This window comes from Salminus brasiliensis, chromosome 5 (genome assembly GCF_030463535.1).
Source record: "Salminus brasiliensis chromosome 5, fSalBra1.hap2, whole genome shotgun sequence".
In the NCBI taxonomy this organism is placed as follows: Eukaryota; Metazoa; Chordata; class Actinopteri; order Characiformes; family Bryconidae; genus Salminus; species Salminus brasiliensis.
The window spans coordinates 45579246-45594692 of record NC_132882.1 but is presented as its reverse complement, the minus strand read 5'-3'; the positions used below and the strand labels follow the sequence as shown (position 1 = coordinate 45594692).

General features: G+C 43.5%; 1 protein-coding gene across 1 annotated transcript; it reads right to left on the bottom strand.

Annotated features, from left to right (window-relative positions):
* Positions 1-1394: 1394 nt before the first annotated feature.
* ahr1a (aryl hydrocarbon receptor 1a) lies at positions 1395-14156 on the bottom strand. Its single transcript, XM_072680629.1, has 11 exons — positions 13626-14156; positions 12985-13172; positions 9149-9240; positions 8308-8397; positions 6960-7083; positions 6167-6297; positions 5655-5857; positions 5052-5161; positions 4355-4496; positions 2983-4163; positions 1395-2509 (listed from the first exon to the last, which is right to left on the bottom strand). The coding sequence occupies exons 1-11, from the start codon at positions 13679-13681 to the stop codon at positions 2475-2477; spliced, it is 2352 nt and encodes a 783-aa protein (XP_072536730.1). The 5' UTR covers positions 13682-14156; the 3' UTR covers positions 1395-2474.
* Positions 14157-15447: the final 1291 nt, after the last annotated feature.

Below are 15447 nucleotides of genomic sequence, written 5' to 3'. Positions count from 1 at the left end.
CTTGTGTGTAAGGCCAGCTGTGCTCTCTCAGACTCCAGCTGCTGATGGCAAAGCGGCTTGTTTCGGGATTCGAACCCACGACCCCCTGAAGGTATACAATGACAGCATACTAGGCCACTCGGCCTAAAGCCACACCCTAGAAGCAGGAAGGTCTCAGCGTTTTCAGCATCAGGACCGTCCTCCAGACTTAGATGAAGCTCTGGATTAGAGGGAATGTGGGACTGGTGTGGACCAACCGTCCAGATTCCAGTGCTGGAACTACTGAAGTGCTCATCCAAGTCTAGAACCATCTGGGGACCTTTATTCTGAGGAGAGCATCAGTGTGGGTTACTCAGCATCTATTGACAGCTGTTTAGAAGTGCTACATGTCGGAACTACAGCTTCATCCAAGGTACAGCTGGTTAGACACTACGGTTACATTACTGTACAAACTACCAGCAGAACACACACTAGAACCGTTCTAGAGGAGTCTAGAGCAGTCTAGCATGCTGGGGTAGATGTTACAATACCCAACTTCTAACAAATCCTTCCCGCAGAGGAAACACTGCTGAAGAACATCTGCCAGAGCTTCCACTTCCAACGTTTGGAGAAGCAGCTGAGTTTCAGTGTTCAATAATTTCAATTATTACAATAAAAATAGTAAAAACACTGGAGAATAGTGACTATTATTATAAAAACGTCACAGTGCACACAGAAGACGTATCAATTATGCAAAATATTTGGCCTTGATTGTCCTGAAGTGGAGCCGATAAGTATCTCACGTTGTTTATTTTATAAACATTCAATTACGTTTCTTTAAAAATGCCGAATTTCCATCGTTTAACGGCTTATTTGGTGTAAATGCTACAGAAACTTGTGCGTTTTAGGCTTCCTGTACCAACAGTGATGTTAACTCACTTTGGACGACAGTTTTATAAACTTCTCTATGATGGAAAAGAAATTCACACACACACACACACACACACACACACACACACACACACTCACATTTGAAAGGAAAAGCGCTATAAAAGTCAATACTGAAAAATTACGATATGTCGTTAATCCATAATAAAGACCACAAGACAACATGCCCTCTGAACTCCAGCTATAAAAGAAAAGGTGTTGGCGGAGCCTACAAAAGGCAGTCTGAACCAGTAATAGTAGCAGCAATTGAGCAATTAAGGTGCCTTGAATGTGTTTCCAAAGCTATGATTAATTATTAATGACCTATTAATTAATAATAATAATAACGGTGTTCTATTTAATATTAGATGAGAAAATGAGAAAAGCATTTTCATAAAAACACGGCCTTTGATCAACATGACATTCACATCTAAAATGCATTCATATATATAGTCTAATATATTAAATATTTTCAAATGTTTTTTTTTATTATTTATTATTAAAGGATTATAAAACTGTCCTTGTTTATATAAAATTTATACATTTATATTGTTACATTTTTATGATTTCTCTGCGTGCCTCAGTTTAACTTATTAATATTTGTTTTATATTATTGAAATCGTGATCAGTATCATCGTATCGTAAAACTGGCTTTAAATATCATGATATATTATTTTTACCACCCTGTCACGTTAACTTTTTTTAATTTTGTATTTTGTAATTACTGTATTGTTGCCTTAAATGACATCAAAAACAGGAAGTGACATCATCTGAGCCTCTGAAGCAGTCAACAACAACAACAAAAACACATTTGGACGTTGTTTTATATTTTATATTGTTTAGTTATTACTGTTTCATGTTTGAGAGGCTCTATCAAGCTTAGCACAACCACCCTGTTACAATCTCTCTACTAACAGAGAGGAAACATGTTCATTTATTTATTTATTTATAATTTCTTTTACACTGCTAATGCAAAATATATATTTTTAAAAATAAATTATATATATATTTATATATTTCAGATTGTTTAGGATGTGTGCAAGGTCAGAAAAAGTTGACCACATGAAGCTTTGGTTTAGCTGCTCATTCATTGTGAGTTGAACCGCTGCAGCACTCTAGGTGGCGCTGTGTTCAAATCCTGTGCGTTACCACCTGCGTGAAACCATCAACACTACCGAAATACGGTCACGGTTTTGAGATCACTATAAAAATACTACCCCATTATTTATTTATTTTATTATTATTTCCCTTTGTCTCTAAACAATGCCAATCAACCCACCCCTTCATAGCGCCCCCTAGCACTAGCAATGCTCCTGACGCTAAAGACGCACCTCTCATCTGATACATCCCAGCAGCTCCTGTGCCGGCAGTCATGGCTTGAGAGTGGTAAGGGGAGAGAGAGCGCCATCTACCCACCTGGAGAGAGATTAGGCTGGCGAGCTGCTCTGAGAATAACGCCTGAACCACGTCAAATAGTCTGGGACAGATGAATAATGCGATCATATTCTTATAATAATCTCAAAACGAGACTGTTGAAAGGGCGAAGGCAAATATTGACCCTCTCCAGGCTCCGCCCACAAGTGGCTTCTTCAGAGTTCTCCTGCAGGCTTCCAAGGGCACCACTCTGCAATGAACAACAGAATTTGGGTGACTGTTGACATCTGGTGTTTATGCTAGCAAAGGTAGCCTAAGTGGAGAAGAACCGGACACCCCATGGAGATCTTTGTCTATTTTTAACATGATTAAACATCTGGCATCCGTATCACGATCGACAGCTGGCCTTGCTGAGCACCCATACCGTGGTGACCTCCAGCCTTGCCCAGCATCGCTACGCGCCATGTTCATGAGGTCCTGAGTCCTTAAACCCTGGTAAATATGTGGTCTACATCGAAAGGCTCTGAGGCTCCCATAAAGTCTCAGATGACATTTCAGGCGTTCTGCTGTAGGGCTGACCGCCCTAGCACGGCCTGACCTGGCCATGCTGACATGAGTTGACATGAAGATCACATGAAGATCTGAGACCTCCAGATGTTTAAATATATCAAAAAGACACATTTTTAAGGGGTGTCTACTGCCTACATTCATATAGAGGATTACCTTCTCTCTGCCCCACTCCATCCAAGCTGCTGAGCAGGTCGTCCAAATCCTGAGTGCTGAACTCCTCCACCCTCGAGTCCCCTACAGGAATGTACGAGCAGGGGAAGTCCTTGTTGCAGTGGGTGGACATAGTGTTCACCTGGTTCCTGTACGGCACCTCCAGACCCAGGGGAGTGGCTTCCACGTAAAACCTTCCAGGCTGCTGCAAGCCGGGCTGGAGGACGGGTGGAAGCTGCTGACCAGCGGTCCCCTCACTACTCCCCTGCATGTGCTTTAGTCTGTGATACAGCTGCTCTGGGTTTTGTAGGCAGCTGTGGCCAGCTGGGTAAGCTTGAGGTCCATGTTGTCCGTCAGTCAGTGACTGGAGCCTCTGCTCTTGAAGTGCCACCTGGGAAAGTTCATAAGATTCTGGACATGGAGGAGACGGTTTCGGATAAAGATCTCCCTGAGGTTGTAAATTCGACTGCCTGTGTGAAAACAGTTCTAGCTTTGGTTCTGAAGGTTCCAGGAGAGGAAAGTGCTCTTGCTGGGACTGGGTCTTGAAAGTAGTTGGTGGATGGCCACAAGTCTGAGGAGCACTACTGAGGAGGCCTGAATTGGCCGGAACGCCGCTGCCAGAAAGCATACAGTCCGCCTTCCTCCTCAAAGACTCCTGCACGTACGTCAGGACCTCGTCTGTGAGATCTTCCAGGGCGCCGCGCTCGTCAAACCCGCCGCTAAGGAAGAGTTTGTCCTGCTGCAGAATCTGTAGGTCCTCCAGGTTGATCCCCAGACTGCCCATGAAGCTCAGCAGCTCGCAGCCACTCTCTCGCCCTGCGGAGTCGACGGCGGGGTCCGGTTTGAAGAGGGAATTCTCAGACAGTGACAGAACGCTCTCCTGGAAGTTACTGGAAAAGATGCCACCAAGCTCGACCTCATCGGGCTCCTGGGGACATCCCTGCGGCTCGTTTGATCCCACAGGGCAGACGTAGAGAGACTTGTCTTGCTTTCGCATGGAGCCCAGGAGGCCCGCAGAGGGACTGGGCTGGTTACTGTTTCCCGGAGAGGCGGTGTCCGCGCCCTGGATGAATCCGCTCAGGGACTCGGGGAGGCTGTAGTCGTACAGCACGGCCTCTCCTGTGGTGAAACTGAAGGGGAGCATGAGGCTACGCTTCTTCAGGTTCTCCACTCCTTCTTCCTCTCTGAAAGAAGGTGACAGTTGAGTTTATTGGGTTTGTTTAGTCAGGGATCGCTGTGAGTCGTGTTGTGCTGCATCCCTGCCGGTGTGAGCCGGTCTAATCCAAGTTAGGATCAGACACCGCTATTGGCTTGTGCCAAAAATTAAATAATTAAAAATAAATAAATAAATAAATAAAGAGAAACAGGAACGCACGTGAGCACCCTCTGAGAAGCGATGATGAATTCGGGTCGTCCGTTTTTGTAGACAAGTCTGGCGTTAGACTGAACCCAAATCCAGCTGCTGCGTTTGGTAAGCAGCCTGAACACGGTCAGCCCACTCTCGCCGGTCTTCATCACTGCAGGAGAACGACAGCCAGGATTAGCGAGAGAACTTCACAGCTCAGCTTCTTCTTTCTGAGGAAGAACACGGCTTGAAGGGTTCGATGCCATCAAGGCCCCCACACACCACCACCCACACCAGACCAGCGGCACACCCTCCTACCACTGCTACCTGTTTAATGACCATGTTAAACCCTAAATGGACTCTTAACTATCTGCCACTGTTAATATCACCACTATTAACTATCTGCTGTATCTGGTTTGGTCATTTTTATCATTAATTTATAAATAGTTCTGATCAGAGGAGGACGGGTCGGGTCGCCCTTGTGAGTCTTGGTTCCTCCCAAGGTTTCTTCCTCCAGCTCTGAGGGAGGTTCTCCTTGCCACTGTTGTCATTGGCTGATCACTGGGGGTCTTTGATCCTTCATGTCTTACGTTATTTTTATTGTCTCTGTCTTTTATTAATTACTAATTATGTAAAGCTGCTTTGTGACGACAACAGTTGTAAAAAGCTACACAAATAAATCGGACTTGACTTGACCTTATAAGATAGGGCAGGCAGAAGAGCTTACTGCGAATGTGGTTCTTGGCGCATAACAGCATGTCGGCTGCATGAATGAACTGGTACCCCGAGCCACTGGCGCACAGCTCCTCCTCTGTGTAGCCCAGAACAATCTTCCCTCTGCGTGGAGAGAAGCACAGAGAGTTGGCAGTTTATTAGGCGATCGCTTGTTCCTTCTCTGAATGGGTCTTTCACATATGTAACCGGCCTGCAGGTCCATAATGTAGGGGTGGAATCGTTGAAGACCGCTGTTGACCATAATTTTAGCCTTTTAAGTGCAAAAATACTGATGGATTAAAAAAAATAATAATAATAATAATAATAATAATAACAACAACATCAACTGGGCCACTGTTTGCAGCCTATTTAGCGTTTGTCCGGCCGATGCTGCTGATGGAAGACAGGACTGTCCGGGTCTTCCTAGCCAAGGCTAGTTGTCCATCCTCCACCCGTCACCTTTACAGCAAACCTCTGTGTCATCCTGTAGTACCAACACTTAAATAAATGCAGTGCTGAATCTCATCCATCATATCTTTATTAGCTTTGACCCGGTTCTAACCCCGGTCCATCCCCAGCAACCTTCACCACAGACCATAACTGTGTTGGAACTCACTTGGCATCGCATGCCAGCGGTGTGAAGTCCAGCTTGTGCTTGGTCCTAAACATGAAGTTCTTGGTGCGGATCTCCAGGATGGAAGGTGGCTGAACTGGACAGGCCAGGGCGAACAGGGCCAGCTGGGACGGGAGGAGTTTTCCCTCCGCCGTCCTTTCCTTCTGTCCGTGCAGGAACTTCAAGCGACCCTGAAAGTTCATGGCCTGCGGACAGAGCCGACAGAGAAAGAGACGGCACGTCAGTCACATGACCCACCGAGCAGAAGACACTGGGAAAGGTCAGCGTTTAGAAAGGCGCAGTACTCTTCCTTAGCGTCTTTACTCGGGGTAGCGATACACACCACAGGTCAGACCTGCTGACCAGATCCGATCACTCCTACTGACGACCAGTCACTGCAGACAGAGGGGAGTCCAGCAGCAGAGGTTGTGGTGTGCAGACTTTGGTGGACCAGAAGCCAGGCGCACTGTGTTCTCTGCACGTTCTGTTATGCTGTGTGCGAGGCTAAGACTTACCAGAAAGCCAGACGAGTTGTCCAGGAGGCATCTCAGCCTGCAGATGAAATTTCGCTCCAGAAAAGCAGAGTTCTCTGGGGGTAACTGCTCAGGCTCGTAATACGTGAGGGGTAGCTGCAGGTCTTGGGTAGCTGTGGACGAAATACGTGGTTATATACAAGCAGCTTAGGCGTAGAGATGAGCGTTTCAGTCAACTTCGGTAGTGAAACATGTCAGACAGTATTTTATAAAATATTCAAATACCAACTGTGAATAAATAAATAAATAAATAAACTAAGGGACTAAATGACTACAGGCTTCCACACACTGAATGCCACAGGAGACAATGATGCCTTTTTAACTCTTTACCATTACAGTTCTATTCAAAACCCAGTCCATATATATATATATATATATATATATATATATATATATATAATAAAAATAGTATATAATAATACATACAAAGAAAACTGTAAGTACAAACTGTTTATTTAAAAAAATGACTAATGATGTGGACAGACGAATGGGCCCTACCTATAGAGGTTACATCAGGTTATATAAATATAATATGTCTATATATATATATAAATAATTTTTGATTTTTTTTATATACATTTTAATGAAATCTGTTTGAAGGTTTCCCAGTTTATAATTGTGTCCCCCAAAAAAAGCACATTACAGTGTTTGAAAGACTCTGCATTATGATTATTGATTATTAATCATTATGATTAGGAGTAAATTGTTTAATTACAAATATACAAGCAATACTACTGGACCTAATCAACTTATTAAGTATTAAATGGATGTTTACCTCGCACTAGTTGCCCAACGTCTGTGGAATCAGTGGGGTTGAGAGCCCAGTGGAGCTGCCGGCGAAACTCATCACGATCTTCTGTGTGAATGAGCTCAAAAACACTCTGATGAACGATATCTGACTGTGGAAGGCAAAACACACACACACACACACACACACACACACACACACACACTCATTCTGACAGACTGTAATACACTACAGGAAGAGGATATATATATAATGTTCATATGATCCACACGCTCATTCAACATTCAAATGACTTCAGTAATGGGAAGTAATTATTGCTGTGTTGCACGTTTAACTTCGGAGTCTGTTTAATGGGACCCCCAAACAAGATACTGAAAATGGCCTCAATGAATGTTTTCGGAGGTTTGAAACCATATGCAGTACATAATCCAGGATCCATGAATTGGTATTAGACTATACTCAGCATTAAGGTACTCAGATTAAAATGGTATCAGACTACACTCAGCATTAAGGTACTCGGATTAGATCAGTATCAGACTACACTCAAGATTAAGGTACTCAGATTGAATTGGTATCAGACTACACTCAAGATTAAGGTACTCAGATTGAATTGGTATCAGACTACACTCAAGATTAAGGTACTCGGATTAGATCAGTATCAGACTACACTCAAGATTAAGGTACTCAGATTGAATTGGTATCAGACTACACTCAAGATTAAGGTACTCGGATTGAATTGGTATCAGACTACACTCAAGATTAAGGTACTCGGATTAGATCAGTATCAGACTACACTCAAGATTAAGGTACTCAGATTGAATTGGTATCAGACTACACTCAAGATTAAGGTACTCAGATTGAATTGGTATCAGACTACACTCAAGATTAAGGTACTCGGATTAGATCAGTATCAGACTACACTCAAGATTAAGGTACTCGGATTAGATCAGTATCAGACTACACTCAAGATTAAGGTACTCAGATTGAATTGGTATCAGACTACACTCAAGATTAAGGTACTCGGATCAGATTGGTATTAGACTATACTCAGCATTAAGGTACTCGGATTCAATCAGTATCAGACTATACACCTCATTATAGTACTCAGATTAGATCAGTAAGGGATGACGTTCAGCATTAAGATGCTCGGATTGGATCAGTATCGGGCCAATATTCGGCTAATTCAGATCAATGTTAGTTGATACTCAGCGTTAAAGTACTTGGATTAGTTCAGTATCAGTCAATACTCAATACTCATAGCATTAAGGTACTCTGATTGGATCGGTAGGGAACGATACTCCACAACAAGGTACTCAAGATGGGTCACATGGCAAAAAAAATGACTGTTTTTGAAACATCCCTAATAGAAACCAACCTGATGGAACCCCAGATAGTCCTGAACAGAGGAGGAGGCGTAGAAGACTGTACCCCCAGCTGTGACCACCAGTACAAACCCACTGAGGACCTACGAGAAGAAAAGAGGTGGTGAACTTGCTGCTAGGACTGCAGCACATGGACAGAATGTCAGCGCTGTGAGTTTACTGCTACTACTGTACGTGTGCATTTGCACATAATGTAACTTAAAGCCGCTGAATGCATTCGTTAGAAGGCGTGTCCGCAAACATTTGGACATGTAGTGTATCAGTATCTGCAGGACCAAGGGTTGCCCCAGGACCAGGGCTGTGGACCTGTGGTTAACACCCACTAACACTCATCTGCAGCAGTGATTGGCGTATATTTGCATACTGAACTCATTTGCATATGCCAGTACTATTAAATGGCCAATATAGTGTTAAATATAGTGTTATGTAGTGTAAATCATAGCAATTAAACAATATTTAATAATGTATATAATACACTGATTTAATTCAGATTTATTTGTTTTATTTATTTATTCATTAATTTATTTTATTATTGATTAAATTAATGCTGACTAAAAAAAACCCAAAGCTAAAGTTCCACCTGCTCCGTTTAAGGTGGAATGTAACATTTTAGGAAGAGGCTGATGGAAACGAAGCTAGTTGGTTAAATTGCCAGGAGCAGAACATTTACGCAGCGTTTCCGAAGCGAGTATTGAGTGAAGGACAGCGAAGGAGTGTGTTTCGGGTGCGACGAAAGTTCAGATCCCATGGGTGGTACCAGACTAACCTGGGACCACCAGAGGCACTGTAGTGGCATCACTGACTGAAATGCCTTCCTAGATACAGACAGCTCACCTGTAACAGAAGCTCCCCCTCTGGCAGCTCCTGAACCTGCACTTTTGCACCGCTGTTTGCTGATTGGCTGGATTTCCTGGAGTTTAGAACCGCTATAGAAAACAAAACAGAGTGAGCAGAGTGAGACATGTCCAAATGTTTGTGAACACCCCTTCTAATGAGTGAACACACAGCTACTTTAAATTACACCCATTGCTGACTCACTGACACACAGCTTGTCTGGTCCCTGTAGAGGAGAAGTACTGCCAATTCAATAGGACTCTCTGGAGCAGATAAGCTATTGGCTCCATGCTGCCTAACTAATGCCAGGCGTGGGCTAGTAGAGGGGTATAATAAAGCCCCCCAGCATTGAGGAGCTGTGGAGCAGTGGAACAACAGTGTTCTCTGGAATGATGATGGAGGAGCCCCATCCAGTACTTTTGAAAGGGATGAGTTGGGGATGATGAGGTGGGGTGGTGACCATTATCCTGAGCATTCTGACCTCACTAACGCTCTTGTTGCTGATTGTAATCAAATCCTCACAGCGATGCTCCTCCTTCAGAATCTAGTAGAAAGTCTTCTTCTCTGGACAGTAGAGACAGTTACTCCAACAGAAGCAGGATCAGCTCTTTTTATTAGCCTTGATTTTAGAAAAAACAGTGAAAGAATGAGCAGGCGTCCCAATACTTTTGTCCATCAGAAAATGAACAAAAGGTCCTACTTTTGTTCGGTATGTGGAGTATTAAAATGTTTCATTGTAGCAATTTGGTTAAATTTTCAGCAAAGTCCCACCCACAAGACCAGTGTCTGTTAGCAGCGGTAGCCTAGCGTCTCCTGTAGTAAACCAAACCTGTCTGGACTGATCGACTGAATCAAGTCAAGTCAAGTCAAGTGGGTTTTATTGTCATTTCAGCTACATACAGAGTACACAGTGAAACGAAACAACGTTCCTCCAGGACCATGATGAGAGAGAGAGAGAGAGAGAGAGAGAGAGAGAGAGAGAGAGAGAGAGAGAGAGAGAGAGTGCATGTAACAGAAAAGACATCAGGTCAGAAGTTGAGGAGTCTGATGGCTTGGGGGAAGAAGCTATTGCAGAGTCTGGTCGTGTTGGACCGGATGCTGCGGTACCTTCTTCCTGATGGCAGGAGGGAGAACAGTCTGTGTGAAGGTTATCTGGGGTCAGAGATCAACTACTACTCCTTTAAGCTGCTGGAGAATAATATGTGATAGGTAGTGTGTGTTAATGCCCGCTGACCACGTCCTTGTCCAGTTCAGTGCGGCGCCAAACAGTCCTGGTGGAAACTTGATTGCAGGCTGTCAGTAAGAGGTTACAGTAACTGTGCAACCATTATCCAGCGAGTAATATTAAAGGTAAATAAAATAATCCAGTTATGGGCTCAGATAAGCGTCCCGCTGGCGTTTCAGGGTGCGATAGCGCACAGCGGGGGCGTGTTTACTCATGGCGTGGTGATGAAATCACAAGGCAATCTAAGTCCAATACCCTCGCAAGGTCCAGGGCACTGAAACCAGTCCAGTTCAATCCCTGGAAATGTTTAGAGAAACCCAAAACTGCAGTCTGAATGCCTATTGTTTGGCTAACTACAAGAATAGTGTCTGCACTGGAAACACGGTCTGCTGTTTTGTTTTTTTCAGTAAAACAATGCCGTCCCAAGCAGAACAGCTCATTTACAGAGGAGACGAGGACAATTTAATGTCTCGTACCACAGAAAACTGTCCCTATACTATTTCTATATATAAAAATACCTAGAAAAGTAGAAAAGTCCAGCCTTATCTCAGAGACATCGTGGCGTGGACTGTATTGGCGATTTTCGAGACGCTACCACCCTTCACCCAGCCATATCAGAACATTATGACCACCCCTGCTTTGCAATGGGACCTCACAGATGCCACATGACCGGGTTTGCTGTATGCATAAATAAGCGAGCACACCAGTCAGTCGTAGCAGAGTGCAGAACCATCGTCTTTAATATTGGGCAAAGCACCAAAAGGGCGTGAAAATAGGGTACCTAGCGAAGAGCTGGCGTAGTGAAGGTGTCCCGAGAATGGACTGCTCGCACCAGTCAGAGCTGTGGTTCTACAGTGGAGGTGAAGGGAAGCAGACGTCTGAAGCTCTAATAATAAAAGCTCCTCACAGAAAGTTCTTCACCTAATGGTGATGAAGACGCTGCCTGATGCCTGAGACACGGTTCTACCAGAGTTCTGAGAAGAGTTCGGCTCTAGAACCTGCTTTTAAAACCAGATCATTAAAATGATGGAGGGATACATGCTGCAGGGTGTAGTGCGGCTACAGAAAGTAGTCCCTAAAGAGAACTGCATTAGTTCAGATTCTCTATTCACTATTTTACCTTCATCATCATCATCATCATCATTATTCCATATAAACTCAGAAGACTGCACTGTGTAGTGGTGTAGTAGCTGCACTGGTGGGTTTGGATAGGATCAGAGTGGGTGGGTTTCTCTACAGTGAAGCTCAGCCCCCCCTCTCTCTCTGAATCAGCTCCATCACACTTCTGAGTTATGCAAGTTAAGCCTCCAGTGCTCAGTATTATATCACAGGGTGCTGTTCTGACTCCTGCGTAAACAAACCCATACAGCAGAGGAAATGTGTGCTAGTACAGAATTCAACAGTCAGATCGTATCTCAGCAGGCCCCCCCGCTCTGCTCTCGTGCGATTCCTCTAAGGCGCCGGCCCCGGTTCACGTCGAGGCCTGGCAACGTCCCCGATGCTCACTGGAACGGGTCAAAGTTTGCAGTCAGGGAACCAGAATCGAACGGTTTTGTAACTCTCCTCTGAAAGGTCAGGAGTTCGACAAGTCTGCTCAGAGCTACTCACGCAAGCCCTCCAGCCCCAGTCCCCTCGAGACTAGGAAAATAATCACACACACACACACACACCAACAACAACAATCAGCGGTTCTCAGGGCCTGTGGAGGAAACCCAGGCATGAATGGACGCTCCTGACAGCCCGCGTTCTCACCAGCGTTGGACAAAGGACACAAGTCTTATCACGGTCCAATGTACAATATATATACATATGTTGACAAAAGTATGAGGACACCTGCTCATTTACTGTCTTCTGAAATCACTTGCATTATAAAAAGTCAATCCTGTATCTACTGTCCAGGGCAGAAGACTTTCTACTAGATTTTAGAGGAGCATTGCTGTGAGGATGGAGTTAATGAGGTCAGGATATTGGATCAATGATCATCACCGCACCTCATCCTATCTAAAAGTACTGGGTGGAGCTCCTCCACCACCATCATTCCAGAGAACACAGTCTTCCTCCACTGCTCCACAGCTCCTCAATGCTGGGCGGCTTTATTATACCCCTCTAGCCCACGTCTGGCATTATTAGGCAGCATGGAGCCAACAGGTGTATGTACATCTGCTCCAGAGACTCCAGCTTAAGTAGCTGAATGCATTCCTTAGAAGGGGTGTCCACAAACATTTGGACAAGGAGTAAATTCAGTAATATAGTCTTGTTGTGGCGGCGCAGGGCCGACTTCCTCCCCCGGCATCCTGTTATTTAGCGAGTTTCCCCTGTTCTCTTGTGAACGAGGATTTCGGTCAGCAGCTCAGAATAAGACCTGTAGGTTGTGAGGTGGGACCCTCTAAGCATCACAAAGAGCCTTGGGTGCCCAGGACCCTGTCGTCGGCCCACCGGCTGTCCTTCCTTTGAGCACTTATGGTAGAAACACCCCAAAAGACCTGCCTGCCTGGTGTTTTGGTGATGTTCTGACCCAGTCATACGTAGATCCACTGGAACCAGATCAATGCTAACATTATGGCTGATCGGTGAATATGAGCGATTGGACATTTGTTGTGCGTTTCATTACCGGTGAAGTGACCCTTGGCTCGCAGGTAGCCGACGCTGAGCCTGAGGACAGTCAGCTTGTCCAGCTTGGAGACCACATCCTGATGGAAAGGGAGGAGACTGGCTAGCTGGTCCAGCTCTCCATTCAGCCGGTCTCGGTGCCTCTTGGAGGGGTTGGATTTGGTGGCATTGGCTGCAGACGGCTTTGTGCTATAAGTGGGGGAAGAAATTGCACAATTCAGAATTACATCAATTATATTTTTTTTGTAGGGAAAATACATACTTATGCTTTAGTAATTCAACTTATCTTCATTATTAGATTAATAAAATAACATTAAATTGTTTTTGAAGCTTATTAAAAGTTATTTAACTTAATTGTCCGTTCCACCTTAAATGGTGCAGCAGTTACAGTCTGGCGCCTCTGGCCAGAGATGTGCATCCAACATCCCAAAAATGAGTGAAATTAGCTTTCCAAGCAAGTTAACACCCAAACAACAATACACACACATCAAAAGCATGTAATATAGCTTATTACAACATTATAACCCCTATAATTACAGTGCTCACAACGTTATAACAGCAAACGCAGCGTTAGCATAACGACATAACAAAGTAGCTAGCTAGCTATTCAATAAAATAATAAAATACCAGCTAATTAAATACCTCTTTTGACAAGGTTTCCTCCTCTTACGACTTGCATAGACATTACCGGTGCTCATAATTATCCAGAGTCGTCTTTAGTCCGGGCTGAACTTCCAACAAGTCTAGCTAGCTAGCTATCCTAGCCACCAGGCTAGCGCTACAGTCACCGAAAAAGGCCTAAAAACGTGTAAAATCAAGCAAATAAAACCCCACAACCGGCTGTATTTTAGTTACAGCATCTATAAAGGAAATTCTGTCGCCGTTTGAGGCAGGTAGCCTTCTTCTTTAACCCCGTACAACCCCATTATTTAGCTAGATAGCTAGCGAGCTAACTGCGCTAACGAGGCAGCGTTCAAGTTCGCCAGCCGTTCCGACAGTCTCCGGCATTCCGTTTTCTAATCATTAATTACCTTTATTAATTAAGTTATCTCGTAATTAGTTAGTTCGGCTGGATAAATAACTTATAACGTATAAACTGAGATAGAAGGATAGCGATAGAGTTCACATACACACAGACACACACACACAGACAGGTCTGTCAGTGCCGCACACTCCCCACGCTTTTACCCGGGGTGTGTTGTGAACGCCCCCTCGTTTATCATTCACAGCGTTCCAGGACAGTCCTGTTGCTGGACGTGTTATCTCGAAATAATGACTTAATTTCTTAAGAAGTTATCGTAAGATCTCAAGATAAGAAACATGTTGATAAAATAAGTGGAATTTTATAATAAATAAATAAATATATTAAGATAGTAACTCAAATTCTGGGTAAAACAAATTTTTGATGAATTTGATGGGAATCTTGTGTTTTGTGACATTAGAAATTTGAAATTAGTTTGAGATACTAACTAAAATAATTATAGCAACTATAACTGTTATATATAACATATGAGTAACTAATAAAATTATAGTAACAATAGTAAGACCAACAAAAATATGGATTGGGTATTACATACATATACAAACAACCAACTAATGATACATGACAATTCAAGAAGTGTGTGTGTGTGTGGGGGGGGGGGGTGGTAAAGGTTCCAGCTTTGTGTGATATAAATAAATAAAAAAGAAATAAATAATTATAATTATATTATAATTATATCATATATATATATGATATATAAGTATCTGTCACTGTACTATGTACAGTAAAATGTGTCCTCTGCATTTGACCCATCTGGGTCACATGGTACACATACACACACCCACAGGGGTATTGAACCCACAACCCTGTCATCAATAGTCCGGAGCTCTAACCAATCGCTGAGCACCACTGTCCCTTTAATGAATTTACTAAAGGGGAGAAATTGTGCATTTGTACAAATATACATACATAGCCTTAGATTATACATACTGTATATAAACACACACACACACATATACATATATATACACATATATATATATATATTCTTATAGCAGGTGTTATTACTTTATTAATATGTCTTTAGTTTAAGATCTCCGGCCAAAAATGAGAAAAATACGTTTTTAAATGTGTGCACATTTCAATCAGCTTTTATATTTGTATTTATGATATTGGTGATATTATCCTATGCAGAAGGTCTAAGTTTGGTGTCAAACTCCTGAAGAGGTGCAAACAGTGCAGCCCTAATCCCATCACCTCTAAACAGAAGTGTGTGTGTGTGTGTGTGTGTGTGTGTGTGTGTGTGTGTGTGTGTGTGTGTGTGTGTGTGTGTGTGAAACCCCATCACACTGTGTGCAAGTGTCTTCCTCTGTCTGGGCTTTTCATAATCCTGGAGTCCGTGTTTAAGGCTTTGGCGCCCCCTGCTGTTCAACAGGCGATTATTTCATCCCATGTTCCCCGAACCCTGGACTGAAGGTTCTA